This window comes from Bombus flavifrons, chromosome 1, assembly GCF_040668555.2.
Source record: "Bombus flavifrons isolate JBK064 chromosome 1, iyBomFlav1_principal, whole genome shotgun sequence".
NCBI classification, from domain to species: Eukaryota; Metazoa; Arthropoda; class Insecta; order Hymenoptera; family Apidae; genus Bombus; species Bombus flavifrons.
This window is the reverse complement of record NC_138442.1, coordinates 7,067,138-7,087,164: the sequence shown is the minus strand read 5'-3', so window position 1 is coordinate 7,087,164 and position 20,027 is coordinate 7,067,138. Positions and strand designations below refer to the sequence as shown.

The following is a 20,027-nucleotide window of genomic DNA, read 5'->3' as shown; positions in this document are numbered from 1 at the left end:
CAACAAATATACGTCCCTCTCTTGCAGTTATACCAATCGCTAATTCCTATCTCTCCTAGAAATGATTTTTCTCGATCGTCGGTCATTCTTGTCGCGACACATCGGTCGCTGACGTGGTCATCGTTGTAATTTCAAGAAAAGGTCCATGAGACATTTCCTCGCTTGGATCTCCCCGACGAATCTAGAGGTTTCGCGTGAAAATGCGCTCGGTGTCGCCACGTTCGATCGAGATTAACCATCGTTGTCGATAAATACCCAGAAAAGCTGCAACGTTATCGTACAAGTGATCGGACGGCACGTAAATCGTCGGCCGATTGTTCCCACCATTCGGGTTATATGTATCCATTTACGCAGGGATACGTATATCCACGTGCATTTGAACGTAATCGTTGGGTGCGTTCGAGCTTTTCACGCTTCGCGACGCGCGTCATATCTGTTTCCTGGCGATCGTAGCCCGTGACTCGAAGCTACCGAAACGGTGAAACGATATTACGAACGATAGCGAGAAGGAAGACGTTTCTTCGTCGAACGCGAATCGATTCGTTAAGACCTTCTTTTCTCGTCCTGTGCGGCTGGTTTTCTTTATAGTTTCTTTATAGTTGACGCAAAAGAATTGGAAGAAAAAGAGGGAGAGGGAAACGCGAACGGACGTGCAGCCTACGATTCGTGGTGTATGCGTTCGAATGTATTATGGTAACTCGCGAACAATAACTCTTCCTCCACTCTCGGCGTTTAATGGCCGTCCATCTATTTAACGTGAAGGAAGAGGAAGTGACTGATGGGTAGATAGGTCGAGCGTTTTGTAACTAATTTCGCGAGTAAATTGTCCGTAACATTGGTTTGGTGCAGTTCAAACGTAACTAAATATAACGACGACGAATCGAGGTTGCCAAACGGAGGAAGCCAATGTTCCTAACAATGCGTAAATCTCGACGATCCAACGATCGAAACGCGACTGTCCCCATAACCAGAGGATAATGCCCCTTTCCTTCTAGCTGGCTGTTTCTCGCTAATTATACGCGGAAATAAAAAGAAACAGGACAAGAGAGACGTTTGTTAGGGAAAAATAAAAACGTGTAGATACATCTAACGCATAAGACGCGAGCAACCGCACGGCCACCCACTCGCGCATTCGTCCACGATTCGCTGTGACTCACTGCGAGCTGCGAACTGCGAACTACCAGTGGAAGAGAACAGAGCGACTCGATGCTCGTCCGATACCTACTCGCGGTTCGCGATACGTCCGATATCGGACGCGTTTCCCTCTTCCTCTGTTTATTTTCGAACATGTCCCGACGTTCGACCGTTCAAACGTTCAACCATGTTTCTATAGATCTTTTCCACGTAGAGATGTGTCGTGATTGGGCGACGTGCGAGCGAACTACGTAGCCTACGAAAAGTAATAACGCAGACACGTTGAAGCGTACGATCGGTGAAGGATTGGAACTTCCGTAACCGCCCACGTGTACACGAGTAAAAAAGTATAAGCGAACGAACAATCGGTTCGGTAACGTTAAACGCGTGAGAGAGTTTCCCTTCGAGCAAACACGATCGTCCACATACTACATTTTAGCTGGAGTCGAGCGATCTTCGAGCCTAATGTTAATTGCGTTTGTTTTCTACTCGAACATCGAGCAAAATAATCACTGGAACGATAATCATACGCAGAACTGAAACGAAGGGCGGTGAACCGTGGAAATGGTTCGTCCGGTGCTCGTCGTCGGGATGCCCTTTCTGCCTGACCACGATAATCGTGGATTTCCGTCCGCTTATTATCTTACGCGCGTCACAATACGTTTAGATTGCGTTCCGGTGATGGCTAATTAGAAACGTACAGTCACCCATTTTCTGCACCCGCGACTTTTTGCTCTTTACCACGCTCCGGTCGTTTTTACAGTTTCTTTTCTCCTTGTTTTCTCTGTCTCTGTTTCGAGATCGAACCGTACAATCCGAAAAATATGTACGATACTGATACGTAGAGGTTGCCGATCAGCGGATATGCGGCAGACCGACCTGTGCACGATCGTCGAACGATTGGTCGGTGCAAATTTCGCTTACCAAAACTTAGTATCGATAACGGTACGAAGAACCGGTTTCCTACTGTAGTCAGGACGCGTGTCTATTCTCGTCGTCGCGTAGAAAAAGTGAGGAACGTTTGGCGCTCGAAAGTCAGTCGAAAAAACTGACTTGCTTCCGATCGGTCTTCGTCCCTCTTCTCTACGACCGAAAAGAAAAAGCTCCCGAATTTTAATTAGCTTCGTATAGCGTTATTCTAGTCTTATTCGAGCACTGAACACCATCGACGAGCCGTTTCGAAACGAAATCGCCAAATGGTGCAACCCGACCCGAGCTCGACCGTCGTTCGTCATTTTATTCTTCGATCGCTCGAATTCCTTTGCCTTGGAAGGTGGACGTTACGTTGGAAACGTAAGTAACGCGCAGCTGGAACGTCGCTGAAAACGTCTGCTCGCTTACCGAGAATCTGTACGCGGTACGAACAAGCGAGAACGGTTTGCGATCGAACCGCGTCGAATCGAATGGAATCGAATCTAGGCAGGCCGAGCCAATCCCAACGTAGAAATTAATGAGATAGACTAATTCGCGAAACAAGTCGAACGGTTTATGTAAATAGAGCAGTGAGACGAAGGTCGAAGCAAAGAGCCGGGGAGGGAGCACTCGTACAGTCATCGAGTTCGTCGGTAAGGTGGAAAGGCGTGCGACGCGTGTCCCAGACGGACGGCGTATCAAAGGATATTTGCCCTGTCAACAACGCGCGCGGCTTTATGTGGAAACACCGCTCTGCGTCTAAAAGGGAAAAACGATTACTCGGGCCAAGATAATAGTAATGGCCGTTATTACTTCGCTCTATTATTTTACGATCTAACGCTGGCTCGGAATCGATACGCTATCTCGTACTCCTTCTCCGACACGATCGATCTGCAAACACGCGTCCACGTATTCTTTTACGAGGCAACGCAGCCTGGCGTTCAGTGAAACACAGCGAAAAAACCGTATTCCACGAAAATATCCGATCGCGGTATCCCCGTCGTCACAGTCACATCGCGATGTTGCTTTCTTCGTTAATCACGGGCGAGATCAATTCCGCGAGATTCGTCGTCGTTTATTGGCAGTTTTTAACAACGAACGGTTACGATCGCCGCGAGTCGGTCATCGATACCATGACTCATCGTCTCGATGAGATAAGAATCGTTAAGCCCTGCGTTTCTTTCAAACGATCGACGAAATAGATTCAGGGAAAAAGAGCTACGAAGCGAATTGGAAACGACGCGGGTGATCGAGTAAGAAGCTAGAAAATGATAAAATTGTGAGCCGCGTGGCGATTGAAGCAAAGCATAGCAAAGCGAAGCAAAGGGAAGGAACGAAAAGGAAAGGAGAGGAGAAGGGAAAAAATGATCGTCTCACCTGCATCTGCAGCCAGGAGTAATCGATATAGGTGGTGGTGGTGGTGGTGGCGGTGGCAGCGGTGACAGCACCAACGACGTTCGAAGCGGAGGAGATCTGCTGCCAGTTATCCTGACCGGTACAACCGAGTACCGGCAATCCGTCGGGTTGACCCCGATCCGGTACTATCTGATCGGCATATTGATAGGGTGGTTGAATCGTCGGCTGTCCGCCGGAAGGCAAACTCGCTGGATGAGGGTGCTGGGCCCCCGAGCCGGCACTGGCGGGCAAGCAGCACACGCTCACGTCCATTCGTGGTGGCGGAGAATCGTAGAAACGTTGCTGCTCCGGCTCTGACTCTAATTCTGACTCTGACTCTGACTCTGACTCTGACTCTGACTCTGACTCTGACTCTGACTCTGACTCTGACTCTGACTCTGACTCTGACTCTGACTCTGACTCTGACTCCGACTCCGACTCTAACTTCGAGACTCTGACTCAAGCTTCGTCTCTTCCTGTGGCTTTGGCTCCGACTCTGGTCCTGGTTCTGGTTCCAGACTGTGTCTGTTCCCGAATTGGCGACCTACCGAGGTTTAACCATCCACCTCGTGATCAACGTCCTTTTTCCACTTCTTATTCGTTCTTTCGCTTCCGACAAACACCAACTATTGTCACGCCACGCTTCCCTCGCTATCAGTCGATTTTCCTCTCTTTCTCTTGAAGACAACGACGTTGATTATTCGGTGCCCTCGACACTATACCGAATCAAGGAACCTCTCGCCCTAACGATCGCGCGGCTTTGCGCCCTGATTCGATCCAATATAGACAGGAACAGCCACGGGAACAAACCGTCGTGTATGCGCCGGTCAAACGCCTTGTTTCTTTCCTTTGTGCTGATTCCTCGCGTCCGATAACGAACAGCCGATCAACGAAACGTTACGACTCGCTCTTCTCGTTTATCCCGCAACGTTCCGATTTCTCGACAGAGTTCCTCGTCAGACGTCGTCGACGATGCTTGGAAACTTTTGAAATGCGTTAGCGTAGTTAACCTTGCGTCTTCCTCCTGGACGATCATGCTCCGCGATTAATCTCGGATCGCCTTTCGGTTCACCCTCGATTGCTATACACGCGTGAATCGCGTCTATTCCTACGAAATGCAAACGCAACTCGCACCGCTATTCAAGTCGCATCGGTTCTACATCGAAAACGATCATCCGTTTCTCACCTCTGTCGCGAATCCAACAGTTAGACAATCGCTTCGAGTAATCACTCGCAACGTCATTTTTCGCGGTACCCTTGGCGAGATCGTGTCCAGTCTATCGTGTTTCTCGATCAACGTCGACTTCAACGTTCCCAAAGAATCATCTCCTTCGTCTTTGTAACCTTTTTTAATTAAAGACAGCGAAGGTATTAATCTTATTTGATTTGAAAGTAGAGAGCAAATGCGGCGCGTTCCAGGAGCAACGAGTAATCGTGTCGAGTTATCCAAAGGAATTCCATGTTTTCGCCGATTGTTTCCTTCGAATTAACTAAACGCAACTAATCCCACTTGCTTTCTTTCTCTTCCTTCTGGTTTCTCCGGTCGTAGGTACGGCCTGACCTTTCGTTCTGCTATCGTGTGGACTATGTTGACGAATCGATTCGGCTCGAGTTTCCACAATTTGCTATATAATATCGCATCATGCTCTCCGAAAGAAACTCAAACGAAAACGACGACGACCTGCCGCTGCTTTTTCCAACGTTAAAGTACAGCGGCAGGTTTCGCGACGACAGCAAAACATCGAACGGCAGTGCACTCGTGGTTCCTCCACTAACTCTCGCTAATATTCTTACGATCGTTCGCTGTAACGTGTTCACGCTGAAACATCGATCAACACCAGCCAGTTGTCTTTTCCTTTTCGATCGAAATACACCAAAATTTGACGTCACAGTCACAATTACGGTTACAGTCACAGTCACGGTCCCGGTCCCGGTCCCGCTCTCGGTCACGGTCACCATACATCAACAGCCGAATCGATCACCCAGGGGTGTCTTCTCACTTTTCGATTTTCCCTTGCTTCCTTCTCAAACCACCTTTTCTCCGTCTTAGTTTTCCGATTCTTCCTATCGCTGTGACAGCGACACACTCGATCGTTGGTCGAAATTTGAGGAACGTACGATGAACGATCAGACGACAGTGTTACACGAAACGATAAATAGAGCATCGACGTTGTGAATCGATCGGGCAACGCTCGTAGAGTAAATTTCTACGCTGCTTGTCCCGCGAACCAGTCGATTAGCAGAAACTATCGGAGAATTTGCCTCGTGAAAAATTTCACGGTCTCACCGTAAAATCACTGAAATCAAGCGGTTTGATACGAAAGAGTCGACGCAAACCGTGAGCAAACAGAACGTTGATGAGTCGATCACGGATTATCGACAAGAACGGTCCGATACGGTCGCGCCTTATCAGAAGCACCGTCGACGCATGACAGCCAGCCGCTCGTAGTAAGGGTATGCGCGAACCGCGCAGAAGAAACAGGAAGAGGTGGAGAATGCGATAGAATAGGAGAGGGAAAATCGGCAGGAGGAGGAAATGGAGGTGGAGATGAAGCTGGAGGTGGTAGTAGTGGAGGTGGTGATGGTGGTGGAAATGGTGGAGGTGACGGAAGTGGTGGTAACGACGAAGGTGGTGGAAGTGGTGGCAGCGGCGCAGCTGGGGAAGGAGAAAACGGTGAAATGGAGGAATCGAAGGTCGAGCTATGCAATCACCGGAAGGTAGAGGGTAATCTCGAAATGGAACAGTAGGTACCTAGTAGCTTCTAAACTATCCGTATCGAACTTTTCAAAGGAAACGCAACGACGACAGCTGACGACGGTGCGACGTAATAAAACACGCATAGTCATGTGTAAACAACGTTCTCTGTTCGGAACGGTACGCATGCCCTTCGGTTAATACGAATACAGGATGCTCTCCCTTCGAGTAATATCTTTCTTTGCTCGTGCAATTACGAGAAAAAAAGAACGCTAACGTTGAAAGAGGCTGAGAATGAGAATAGGAAAATCGTAGAATATCGCTGAATGAATTAATTGATCACGAAAGATGCGAATGATAACGAGAAAGATAACGAGAGACCGGGAAACGACGATAACAGCATCAAAAGTGGCAACCTGTAACGCGGTAGAGTGGTGCCAATGGTGGTGGAGGTGGTGGTGACGCGATGGTGGGTGGTGGTAGCAACAGTAACAACGATGACAACGGAAGGAAGAACAATGGCAGCGGGCAAGACAACGAGCAATGGTTGCGAGACACTAGCGGTGTAACGGATATAATGGTAGCGGTGGTTCCAGCGGGCCGGGCGATTACAACAGAGGTGGAGAAAAGTTTGTAATAGCGAGGAAAGTGAGGGTGGCGAACGCAACTGGTGATCGTGACGCGATCGTGGTGCACCCGTAGCGTTGCATACGCGCATGCGCGGATGCGTGTCGTCAAGGCAACGGTTCCGGAGTAACTGCCCGGTGAACGCAGCCCTCCACAGTCCACAGACCATGCTCCTGGCTCTCTCCTCCTCTCGCTCACGCTCTCTATCTCTACCCCACCCCGCTCCGGCACCAACGTCGCTCGATCTCTGTTTTCCTCGTCAACTCGCTCGCTCGCTCGTTTTCCCTGTTTCTTTACCCTCGTATCAACCTCTCTGCCTTTTGCTTATGACTGGCTCACGCCCAAAGCGCGACTGATCCCAGCTGTTTAGCTTAGCTCACTGACTCTCTACACTCTACATCCTTACACGTAACCGCCCTCTCTGCTGTTTCGCGTTTTCTCTCATTCTTCGGTTTGCGCAAAAAATCGCGCGCGCTCTCGTTCTCCGTGTCACCTTGATCAAACGGCACGATTTATTACCAAGAAGTAGCGGAAAACTTCTACTTTCAACGATTTTGATAGTCCTTATCTCGGCGATGACGCGTCGAGACGTTCGATTATGATATATATATAGTATTCTGGTAATATACAAAACGAGACAGAATCAAATTCACTTGTCTTGATCGTAGTTGATATATTCGTACCGATTTGATATCGTGACGCTTGCATTTAATCGCCGGTACCTATATAAATTCTGATTCTTCAGTGTGATTCCTTCGTCAAGGATCCCCGTGTCTTGTTCGAACGCGACTTCGATTTCAAAGTTGGGACAATGCTAGGTCTTTAAGTCGACGCGGATACATGACAAAGAAATTGTTCTTTTATTTGTTCGAGTCCCGTTGCGCTGGTAGTCGCGCGATCCTTCGTCGTCTCCATCTCCTTCTCTCGATCTTCCTCGTTAGAGAACGGGAACGGCCATAGCCATTCCGCCAACGCTCGTCTGACGTCATCGTATTACGACTACTAACATGTCTCGACGCGACGCGTCGTGTCTCGTCTCTATGTCGTCTTTCGTGTATTATCCGTCGCCCGTAAATACACGGATAATAGATAATCTTCGCCAAACATCATCTCTGCAAAAAATACATATGATTCCGAGTCTGATGAATTTCACAACGAGCAAAGATGAGAAACGTTCTTTTCCTATCGACCGGCCTGATCCATTCGTTTCTTGGAGGAAAGAATATCTATGTACCGACATTTTCGGCAATAAAAAGTATCGATCGGTTGGGGGTAATGAAGAAAAATGTCGTATGTTCGACCGGTAAACTTGCAACTCCATCGATTTTGATGAAGAGGACAAGGCGAGATATGTTTGTAGGTGATACTTATATGCAACAACAGGCATCTCGAATCTCTCCCCTCCCACGGAACCAGAGATTCCCTTTCTCTTTAGATTGTGAAACGATTTTCTATCGTGGCGCTTTAGCTTTGCGGATTTATTATATATGCAACGGGTTACGCAAATTACGACAAAGTGCAAATATTTCACATGACCTGCACCTGCATAACTCCCCTTTCTACGCGCGATCATTTAAACCGAGCAGACACGTGAATCACAACCGGGAACCACGTCTCCTCTGTATCGTAATTCCTTCGTTTTTAAGTCACAACAACTAGGTAATGTACGAAATCGAACATTCGGTTCGGCTCAACCAACGTGCGACAGAATCTTACCAAATGAAATTTCTCCTTGCTTTTTTTTCGATAATGGCGATATTATTTCTCTTGTATATAATACGTATATGTCAGCGCTCTGTGTATATGTATTCTTGTCAATCGCAAATTAACTTCCGTCCCGTTGTTCGTGTTTCATCCCGTTCTTCGTTCTTTCTCCGGTCCTCGGCGAATCACATACGTATTTATACACTAGTTGGTGAAACACGTGAACTCTACACGAAACGAACAAGTAAATGGATCGCAGATATGTGAGACATCAAAGTTATAACTTTTGCGTAGAAATATGTTTCAATGACCTTTCCACGATCTTTCTATTCTATTCAATTGCTCCGATCTTTCAACAAATCATAACGATTCACGGCCATCGTTACATGAGTCTGGTATAGTTTTGTCGAAGACAAACTAGCGAGATCCTGTCGAAATAGCTGTTGAAAACGACAAAGTACTTGAGTAAATGAGTATGTAAGTACGTGTATACTTGCTTACGGAGTAAGAAATGTGGCAGCAGGAGTAAAGAAAATATGGTAGGATGAAGGAACGAGCGAGTCGAGAGTCGGGAGTCAAGGGTCAGTCCGCAGGATCATGGAAGCAGCTATGTACTACGGTATATTTATACATGTAAGTATGTACATATACATACAGCTAGAATTCGTATTGCATCACAGACAAGACCCCCTACTATCAAGAGTATCAGGACGGAAGCGACGCTACTTATGAATGGGAGTACTCGCCCATTGGTCGCCTTCGATAGCCAATGGCTGGCTATACGCGCGGCCCTCTTTGCGCGATTCCCCGTGGATTTCTGCAACTTCTCGGTCAGATTAACGCGTATCAAGCGACTACCGATAAACGTTTCGATTCATTGACCCTCATCTATAATGTCTTACGATTTATATCGAAATCTCGATAGACGATTTTCCTTACTTCCTTGGACAAATATTTTCCACATTTTTTCGAAAAAACATCTTTCTTTCCTTTCCGATTATCGTATCTGCTGAAACGCTCGATGACAACGTTATGCATTATTGCGCGATCATGTATTTAGCTTCTGGTAATTAACCGTGTCCTTACTGCTAGAAAAATAGCAGTTAGTTATTGTAATATAATCGCTTTATTCCTGATTGCTTGTATCGAGTATTGCAAGCTATAAATCTACGCTGTTTCTTGTGGTAAATGTAATTAATTAACGTAAATAACGTATCACAAAAAGATCTGATTCAATTATCTATATTCTGTCATTTAGTTCTTACCATGTATTAAAGATTTCCTATCGGGTGCTTAATCTCTTGCGAACAAATGAAAAGATCCTAATTTTAGCGACAAATTTTTAAGTCGAATAACCCTCCAACATTACAGATCGAATATATTTAAAAATGTATCATTTTTTTCTTCAACTTCATAACGCAAGTGTATTGCCACCTATAAACCGTACATATAAAAAAGAATTAGTACTAACAGTAAGGATAAAGACGAGATTTCAATTCGTTTATTCGATTGGTCGTTTATTGTTCGTCTGATAGAGCACATATACTATCGTTATATGTAATAATCAGCTATATTCTATACGTTTCACAATAAGAAGGGATAAATATCGTAGATTCGATAATCACTTTACTGTTGTTCGTTTCTGCAACTATGCTGATCATGTTGGAATTGGCATTTATTATGACGTGACCGTCAAATGATTTCATACTAGATAGTTAAATTAGTTCTTGTACTTATCTTTCGTCTTATTTATATCTATTGTCTCGATATGCAAAAGCAACCTATAAAATTTCCAGCTACGTACGTAGGCGTGGAAAGCGTGATATTCACACTTTATGCCAGGTAATGTTATATTATATATATACTGAATATACTATATATAGGAATAATATTGCTTTATATATTATTATATAATTATATAATTATATATATATAAAGCAATATTATTCCTAAATTCCCATGCATTATATTTATCTTAGTCAAACACATCGTATGTGTTCAATGATCGTCTTCTGGCATAAAAGGACAACAAACATGTTTTACCTACATTTATCGGGATAATCTAAATACAATTCATCATCCGTTACTTATTCTCTTTAATTTGTTTATGCTGTCGGGAAAGATGAAGTTTGATAATAGAACAGAAAGCTATAAGTGAATGACAGATAGTACATGTATAATGTGTACATAATATATGTATGTGTACATTTAAGTGTCAGAATATCATTCTCTTCCGGACCGTAAATATTACGATCTTTTAAGCTGAAACTTATAACAAATGAATAATTCTAGCTAGGAATACGAACGTGTTAAAATTAGAATATTCATATACATATGTATGCAACAATATGCTCACAGAGGTATTAATACACTATAATGGAAAGGAAATGGACTTATGCATGCAAGAAAGTGTAAATGTGATAGGTTTGGTGTCAGTCATTGTCGATAAAAAAGGTAGTAACATCGCGGACGAAAGACTAGTAAATATTGTATCAAATCCAGTAACGTTAAATGTAAAGAAAGATAACAATAATTTACCAAAGAGACAAGAAAATCATCACGAAATTGTCTTGTTGTGCCCTCCAGAAATGCACATGAAACACTTTTTTACTTTCATTGAATTAAGTACATACTTATATTTATACATAGCACTTTTCACATAATATCATATTTCAAATATATTTCTATAGCAGATACTATCACATTTTAAGCTTACAATGTCTTATTCGATTCTCCATATAATCGCTCCACATTGTTTTAATAAATTGTAAGTATTTATTTCAATCCTATGCGTCACTTTTTAATACCCAAAAAAGGAAGGGTGCATGATATATTTAAAAAATGTTAGCATTCTAAAAATTTCAACATTTATAATTTTATTGCTATCTTTATTACTATCAAAATTTCTTATTATGTGACAATTGCTTATAACCATATGTATTCGAAAATACGCTTCAATTCTTGGCTTCAATTCCACGTTTCTTTCTCATCGAATTCTGTTTCAGGAACTGCTGATTTTTGTGGAAGCCTCGTCTGTTGCCTTAGAACTGGCCCTCTCCTTACGTTATTTGTGGAGAAATAACTGTAAACGAAATCATATTCCATAAAATGAAACAGTTATTTTTTTATAAAATTGAAGAAATGTTTATGCATATAGAACCTAAATTTAATGGCTACTAAACAAAGAAAGTTTATTTTTCTACAGAATTGCCAAATAATTAATTTATACTTTTGAACATCACTATACTGGCTCTTCATTTGTTGTTCTCTGTGCTGCATCCATAAGTCATCATATGTCACACGCTTGTTTCCTTGTTGCTCATTTGTTGACTCTTCTTGTAAATTATCACTTATATCATCAAATTCATTTGCTTGAAACATAATTCATAAACTTAATTTAACCATCGAAAGATTATCAATTATTCCCTTAACAAACTTACGATAGCTCTCAAATTGGGTATCAATATTATCCCAGACTGGTTTTTCTTCCTGTAAATTATCAGCGGAAGATACAAGATATTTACTCTGCTGTTCTTGTTGATTAATATTACCACCTTGAAGTAATTGCCTCCTAAATATAGTAGTTTATATAACTAGTTTTACTGACCCATTACGAAAAGCCAATATATTATATAATTCTACACAAAACAAAAAAAGGCAATACCTTTTAAATGGATCCATGCTATGACCAAATGCTTTTTGATAACATTTTGGTATATAAAATAGTTTTCCAACGAAGGACATTGTTACACCTATAACAGTTGTTAGAATAGGTTTTAGCATTCCTGGTGTCTTAGGAAGCAGCATATGTGCTGCTGCTGCAGATATAATTCCATAAGGAAGTGTAGCGTTATAGAAAGCATCTCTTTTTATACAGTCTCGAAAAATTTCCAATGATTCTGGTGTGGCGTCAGGAATCTACAATTTATAAGTAAATATTTATCCTGATTTTATATAAAAATTATTAAATTTCTCCTAATAAAATGTAATCTTATCATAAATATTATTTTTAAACAGCAGCTAAAAGCATAGAATAATGATTAGGTATAATGATTAATAGCTATGTAATTTTTAAACTTAAGTACTTACCCATAATTTTAAATCTTCCAGCTCCTTTTGTCGAGACATTGCCATAACTTATGCCGAACTACGTATCATTAATAAAATTAATAGATTATTTGTATACTTTCCGTATAACCTAACTGAAGGGTTTAAAAATCATACGCAATAAAGTAAATGAGTAAGCAGGGAAAAGCTTTCATATATTGTGTTAACATTAATGACTGATTGCCTGTCCAACAATAGTTAATGTTATTTAATACAATAAGATAACAATAGACTACTTTCAAACACTATACATCATTCCTTATATACAACTTTGTTTAACTGCATGCGTAATATTTTTCCGGCAAATTAAGCACAACGTGCTTTCACCATTTTAGTATATCATAAGTAGCGGGTAATTTTAAATGATACTCTTCCAAGTTCACTAAACGAACACAACAATGTGATGTTTAGAGGAAATATGTATGGAAGTGGATTTAAATTATAATAACTGCTTGCTAATATCAAAAAGGGAATTTCCTCTAATAAAGAAAATTTCCGCTAATATCTATGTATATACCTAATTCTAAATGTCTAAAATTCATTATTTAACTTGTTTATCTAATAATTAACAGTTTTTATATTTTCTTTATCTACGGCAAATTAACTGATTAGTTTAATAATGTCAAATCTGAAAAATAAACGCCTAATAAAAATAATTATGTACGTGAACATTTAGTTATTTCATTAAAAGTCATGGTTCTTTTTGTAATATATTTATTTTCATTGCTTCTATTTTAAAGATATGTAATTTGTTAGAAAATTCAAACATAATCAAGATGCATAAATGTAATTTGAAATCTGTATATCGATTTTTTCTTCTGTGACGAAAAGAATTACAAAGATATGTGGAATATTATTTTGTATTTTATATAAAGCATTTACTAAATATGATATTTTTAAATCAAATGTCTTTGGTTATTTTTTATTTATTTATTTCAGTCTCGCCTGCTGTGAAATGGATTTGGTTTATATTATACTAATTCACGCACTCCACATTCCACTTATTCCTACAACACCTCCGCCTTCTTTCTTTCAATAAAATTTTCTTTTTCTTTTTGTCTCTTCTACTCTAAATAGAAATTCATCCCTTTTTCTAATTAAATACTTTGATATATTTCTAAAAACAAAGAACAGCTAAATATATTTTTTAAATGCTGAATAATGTTACCACATAATGAGTACACATTTATCATCATTTATATTTGAATATGAATAAATCTGAATATTAAAAATTGAGTCTACAATGAAATAAATATTAGAAATTCTACTTTATTTTTATACTTTATTATTTTTAAACACATTTATTTCTTTGACAATTCAAGTATGTATCTATAATATGCACTGCATAAAGCACTTTATTTACATCCAAGTGTTAATTTAATAAGTATGGAAACTTACATTACATTGCAACTTGCTATAAGAATATTCCATATGCTTTGTTCTATTCACATACAATAAATATTCGTTTAATATAATTATGAATGTAAAAATAATTTTTTTTATAATATATATTAAAAAGATAATATATTGAATTAATATTAAAAATTAATAACTAAATGATAATATAATTGCTAAAAATATATTTTTCATCATTCACACAAGAAATCCATAACTTGTACAGAAACTACATTTTTAAATATTTAATTAGATTACTATAATTGATAATTTGTGTATAAATTTTTCTTATAGTCTATCCTGTAAAGTAATATTTTTATGATTTTATTTAAACTGACCCTTGTTTTCCATTTATTTTCAAATGCACAAATACTAAATATCTGTTATATTCCATGTACATACATGTATATGGTTCAAGTACATGATTTATGAGGAATTTTGTCTTACAAATTTTCCACTCTTACTTATGAACAAGATGAAAATATATATCATGACGTATCTTGTAGTCATAACTTTAGTAGAGGGGGTGGTGCTAACAAGGCTCTAACATTCGCTATAAAAGTTCTTGCTCGAAATACGAAGGTGCTGTTAAAAATGTTGTGTAACAGTGAAACCGATCGAGGCTCTAAAACTTCTCAAATATTGTACTTATCATTGTTTTTATTTTGTATATCTGTACAGTTAACGTCATGTGTGTCTGATACGAGTTATAATGCAACAACTACTATGTTAACGAATAATACATCAAATAATTCAGTTGGCGATGACTTGTAAGAATATTTTATGTATAATATTAAAAATTCTTTGCACGTATTTATACTTATTTATTTAATTTTTACTTATTCTCTTTCTTTTATTCTTATACCACAGATATGTCATAAAAGCAATGGTATATGAAATTGGTATATTAACAGATGCGGATAATGCAACTAACGATACTACTGAAAGGTAATATCAAAATGAATACCAATAGTTCTTAATCTTAAAAGGTCTGAATTAACACCTTAAACCTTGAAAAATGATACAAAACAAGATTATCCTGTTATATTAATTTTAAATTTAATACTATATATCATACATTAATTCTTCTTTTTATTTAACCTACAAAGAACGTGCATTTATATTATTTTGTTTTATTCATAGGCAAGAAGTTAAACTCTCATTTTATAACTCTCCTATCGAGGACAATGGATCATCATAGAAGGATATTATCTATCATTGATATAAGTTATCTATTGTCATCTATTGTTCATGTATTTTAAAAGTTTAAATTGATATTACATCAACATTTGAATGAAATTTATATCAAAGAATGTAATTGTTGTAGGAAAATTTAATTGTTAATAAAGTTTTACTTTAATATATGTAATGAAATATAACAAATAAATACTTTTAAAAAGATTACATTTTAATTGTAATTGATTTCGCATGTAACATATTTTTCTTTGTTTGATTTAGTATAGAATATTTGAAAAGAAACTAATACCTTAATTCATAAATGTAAAACAAACTTTCTCCTCTTATATATCATAGAATTCTATACACCGTTACGCGCATTTCATTGTAATAAACAATTTAATGTTAAAGAAATACAATAAGCTTTCACATTCCTAATAGCATATTCAATAAAACAATATTTTACCACAGAATAAAATATGTATAAGAAATACACTCTTTGTAATTACCTAAATATGGTTTAGTATTATTTAAGAATGAAAAGGAGGCACAAATGTACGAACGCGCAGAAACACACCTCCGCAGACACGCACGCACACGCACACGCCCACGCACATGCATACGCATGCGACACGCACACGCCCACGCACATGCATACTCATGCGCACACGCACACGCACGCGACACACACACGCGACACGCACACACACACGCGACACGCACACACACACACGCGACACGCACACACACACACACGCGACACGCACACACACGCGCGCGACACGCACACACACACACACACAACAAGAAACTAAAGTATTTCAAATATCAAACTAAGTATTTCAGATATTAACACGTGATGCATATCCTAATACGAGTAGTAGCAAAGGGTAGAAAAAATGTATACATATATATGCATATATATTTAAATACATTTTCTTGTTGATGATTATCATACAATGATAAACAAAAATATAACAAACATAGACGTAGTTGTCAGATCTTATGTTATCTGAACTGAGACAAATTAGAGGTTTTGTTACATCCTTTATGAATTCAAACAATGGTTTTATACATATTTTATACGTATATGTAGTATTCAATTCTTTTTTATAGACATTTTGTTATTTGCCCGTTAGATGTCTCTGCATGCTTCAGTAAGCACGTGTATTGCATATTGTTTTGAAATAAACAAGTTCATAAGTGTATGCAATCTTACATATACGAGAGCATATATAATCATTAAAAAATCAAATACAGATAGAAAGTTAATAATATTTAAAAAATATTAAATATTTTATATTTCTCTCTCTCTTATAATCAGAGTAAATTTATATTATTTAAATGATAAAGAAGTTTCATACATTTTTTACAATCAAAATTTCAAGTTATAAATTTTTATTAATGTTGACAATTACTTAAAATAATTTGTATGATTAATTTTGTCCTTGACAAATATAAATTATAAATTTTATGCACAGATGGATATAATACAAAAAGCAAATAGTTAATATAAGTTTTACTTTCTACTTAGGGAGATACTTAGTAAGTAGTTAGTTTTGTATGTTTAAAATGTTTAAGTTATTGTGTACTTGTATTAGAAAAAGAGAATGTATTAAATATTACAATAAGCAGCATTTATATACGAAAAGTGAAAACTCTTTATTGAATATGTCTGTATCACATTTAAAGCACTTTCTCAAGCAACAATGTTCAAATATTATAGAAGGATACACATGCATTATAACGGACTGTCCTATATGTAGCAATACAAAAAAAAAGTCAAAGCTTTATGTAAATAAAGCAACAGGTATGTGAATTTTAAAGTTATGAAACTAATTTTGTGGTAAAATTCCAAGTAAGTAGTTAAAAAATTTTTATCATAGGTCTTTTTATGTGTGACAAATGTAATTCTATGGGTTCTTGGGATATATTGGAGAGATTTTTATCAATACAAAAGTCAGATGAAAAGCTCAATGAATTCAATATGTTAAAAGATAGATGTGTGAACAAAAATTTTCAACAGACTTGGAAAAATATAACAAATGATTGCCAAAGCATTAAAAATTTATCTGCTGAAGAATATAAAACTGTTCTCAACAATTTTTCATTTCCTGTAATAAAATAAAGTAAATTATCAAATATTCCTAGTTATAACGATATTTTAAATAACTTTTTTGTAGCACATTTCACAAGAAGTCCTGTCTCAGCTAAACTGTTTCTACAACAAGACCACCCGCGTATTATATTTTCCATTAGTAGGACTAAACAATTCTATAGTTGGATATAAATCACATTCAATCAATCCACAAAAAGAAGAAACAGTTCCTGTCTCTGGTGTTAGTGGATGTATACAATACAAACAATACCATAGTAAAAATGATAATAGTGCTGTAGTTGTTGGAACGATAGATGATATGCTAGCTTTAATATCAAAGAAATCTGCAAGTTTAATTATATGTCTCCCATATAATTTAAGGAATCTACCTCAACAATTATTACCATACATGGAATCTTTTAAAAAATTAATTTTATGGTTTGGGAATGATGAAATAAGTTGGTATACTGCTAAACAGTTTGCAAAAAAATTTAATGAAAAGCGATGTTATTTCATTAGACCAACAGACTCACAACCTCGACCAAAATTGGCTGCTGAAATGAATTATAATCTTAATAATATTCTTCAAAATGCTCAACCTCTATGGCACAAAAGTATAATTACCTTTCAAGACCTTAAAGAAGAAATTTTATGCGATTTGCAAAACAATGATAAAGTACAAGGAATAAAATGGAAGCGATATTCAACTTTAAATCGTATATTGAAAGGTCATAGAAGAGGTGAATTGACTGTATTGACTGGTCCAACTGGTAATATATGTATAATGTAATATTTATAAATCCAATCTTTACTGTAATATTTTTGTATAAGTGAATGTTTTGTCCCTACCAGGATGTGGTAAGACAACCTTTATGAGCGAATATTCCTTAGATTTGGCAATGCAAGGTGTTAATACTTTATGGGGCAGTTTCGAAATAAGAAATGCACGATTAGCAAGGACAATGCTACAACAAATGGCAGGAGTACCTTTAGATAAAAACCTCGAAAATTTTGATTCATATGCAAAAACGTTTGAAAAGTTACCAATTTATTTTATGACATTTCATGGCCAACAAAACATCAAAATAGTAATGGATGTGAGTATAAATATAATTGTACAAATTGATTTTCTTTATCCAAATTGGAAATTATGATATTTTTTTATTATAGGCAGTTGAACATGCAACATACATACACGACATAGCCCATGTCATAATTGATAACATTCAGTTTATGATGGGAACAAGTAGTGATTCGAAATACGTGGATAGGTATTATAGAATAACATCCATGTAAGACATGTTTTTCACTCATTTAAAATAATAAAGTTGTACTCTAGGTTTTGGAAACAAGATGAAATAGTAGGGAAATTTAGAAATTTTGCTACCACGTACAATTGTCATGTAACCATGATAATACATCCGCGAAAAGAACGTTCCGACGAAGAATTAACAACTTCATCAATTTTTGGGAGTGCAAAAGCAAGTCAAGAGGCAGATAACGTGCTTATTATTCAAGATAATAGACTCACCAGTCTTCGAGGCAAAAAATATTTGCAAGTATGTATATAAAAACAAAATATGTATAACAAAGAAAATTAATTATCTAAAGGTGTACATATATTTGTAGATAGCTAAAAATAGATACAGCGGTGATTTAGGTATTATGGTATTAGATTTTGATAAATCAAAGCTTAGTTATGCATCAAGATTAAAAAGTAAGGAAAACAGTAATGAAAAAAGTAAAGAAAAAAAGTAATGAAAAATTAAATATCTGTCAACAAAGGGAACAGTAAATAAAGATTATTGTGGAAGATGTTTTCGTGTTTATGTTTTAACATAATGTTTCGTGTATATGTTTTAATTTAAACATCGACGTTTGATTTAGTATGTCCGTTGAAAATGTTTCTATTCTTTTTAATTATATAGCAAAATTATTAAAGAGAAAATTGTGGGTTTTAATATGATCAGAAATAATCTCTACTGCAAATAAGTTTCGTGGGTTATATAAAAAATATCTCTCTCTCTCTCTCTCTCTCAATCTTTTGTTTACAATATATACGTGAATGTTGCAATTAAAGTTTTAGATCAGATTAATATTTATCGTCATCATATCATATCGATATGAATGAAAAATCTAGAGAAGGACATGAGGAAGATAGTGGTACAAAAATTAGTTATCCCACGAATTGGTAAACTTGTAAAAAAGCTACTTCCTCTTCGATATTGATGATTTTGAAATATGTTATAGAAATCAACATTTTTAACAACTCTCTCCTATTTTTTTTTCGGCCTTAGTTTCCGAAATATTTGCAAAATACTGCTGATATCACTATAGTGTATTTCTACCTATAGTTGTGCGTCTGTGCAGTGTATGTCTGTAAAGGCTCCGTGCACGATTGCATATAGGAGGCCGCAAGAAATGTCTGTTACAATTCAATTAAATATGAATATCATCAATGTATTGGGTTTGGGTTTATGTTAATTTTTTCAATCCAGCCGCCTGATGGCAACGCTTGCATTAAATAATAAGTTAATTAAAAGAATAGAAGGCGATTGAATAATTGATATTATTTTACGAAAAGAATAATTGTTATTGTTTCACGCAAGCGTTGCCGATCGCCACGATGAAAAAATTAACCCAAAACTAGGCCAAATACATTGATGACATTCATTTTTACTTGAGTTACAAGTTATAATAGACATTTCTTGCAATCTCGCATATGAACATTGTAATGGAGCCTTTAAGCTGGCCGGATCCTCGTTTATAAACAAAAGATAAGCA

General features: G+C 37.4%; 3 protein-coding genes across 6 annotated transcripts in view; 1 reads left to right on the top strand and 2 right to left on the bottom strand.

Annotated features, from left to right (window-relative positions):
* Nucleotides 1–6,885, bottom strand: part of LOC138180497 (dendritic arbor reduction protein 1) — a 45,043-nt gene extending 38,158 nt beyond the window's left edge. For 2 of the 4 annotated variants that reach the window (XM_069114394.1, XM_069114405.1), the window contains exon 1: nt 3,424–6,884. In XM_069114394.1, coding sequence (XP_068970495.1) covers nt 3,424–3,714 — 291 coding nt within the window. In that variant the 5' untranslated portion in view covers nt 3,715–6,884. Of the gene's footprint in view, nt 1–3,423 lie in introns of all 4 variants that reach the window. The other 2 variants (XM_069114424.1, XM_069114415.1) reach the window with 2 other exon arrangements.
* Nucleotides 6,886–11,317: 4,432 nt separating this feature from the next.
* LOC138178342 (uncharacterized) lies at nt 11,318–12,422 on the bottom strand. The gene is made up of 4 exons (XM_069110089.1): nt 12,132–12,422; nt 11,908–12,038; nt 11,697–11,838; nt 11,318–11,549 (listed from the first exon to the last, which is right to left on the bottom strand). The coding sequence occupies exons 1-4, from the start codon at nt 12,272–12,274 to the stop codon at nt 11,435–11,437; spliced, it is 531 nt and encodes a 176-aa protein (XP_068966190.1). The 5' UTR covers nt 12,275–12,422; the 3' UTR covers nt 11,318–11,434.
* A 4,047-nt stretch (nt 12,423–16,469) lies between these two features.
* mtDNA-helicase (mitochondrial DNA helicase) lies at nt 16,470–19,001 on the top strand. Its single transcript, XM_069116715.1, has 7 exons — nt 16,470–16,955; nt 17,032–17,261; nt 17,329–18,013; nt 18,096–18,340; nt 18,414–18,514; nt 18,583–18,802; nt 18,873–19,001. Exons 1-7 carry the CDS (start codon nt 16,709–16,711, stop codon nt 18,999–19,001), a joined length of 1,857 nt encoding a protein of 618 aa, XP_068972816.1. The 5' UTR covers nt 16,470–16,708.
* Nucleotides 19,002–20,027: the final 1,026 nt, after the last annotated feature.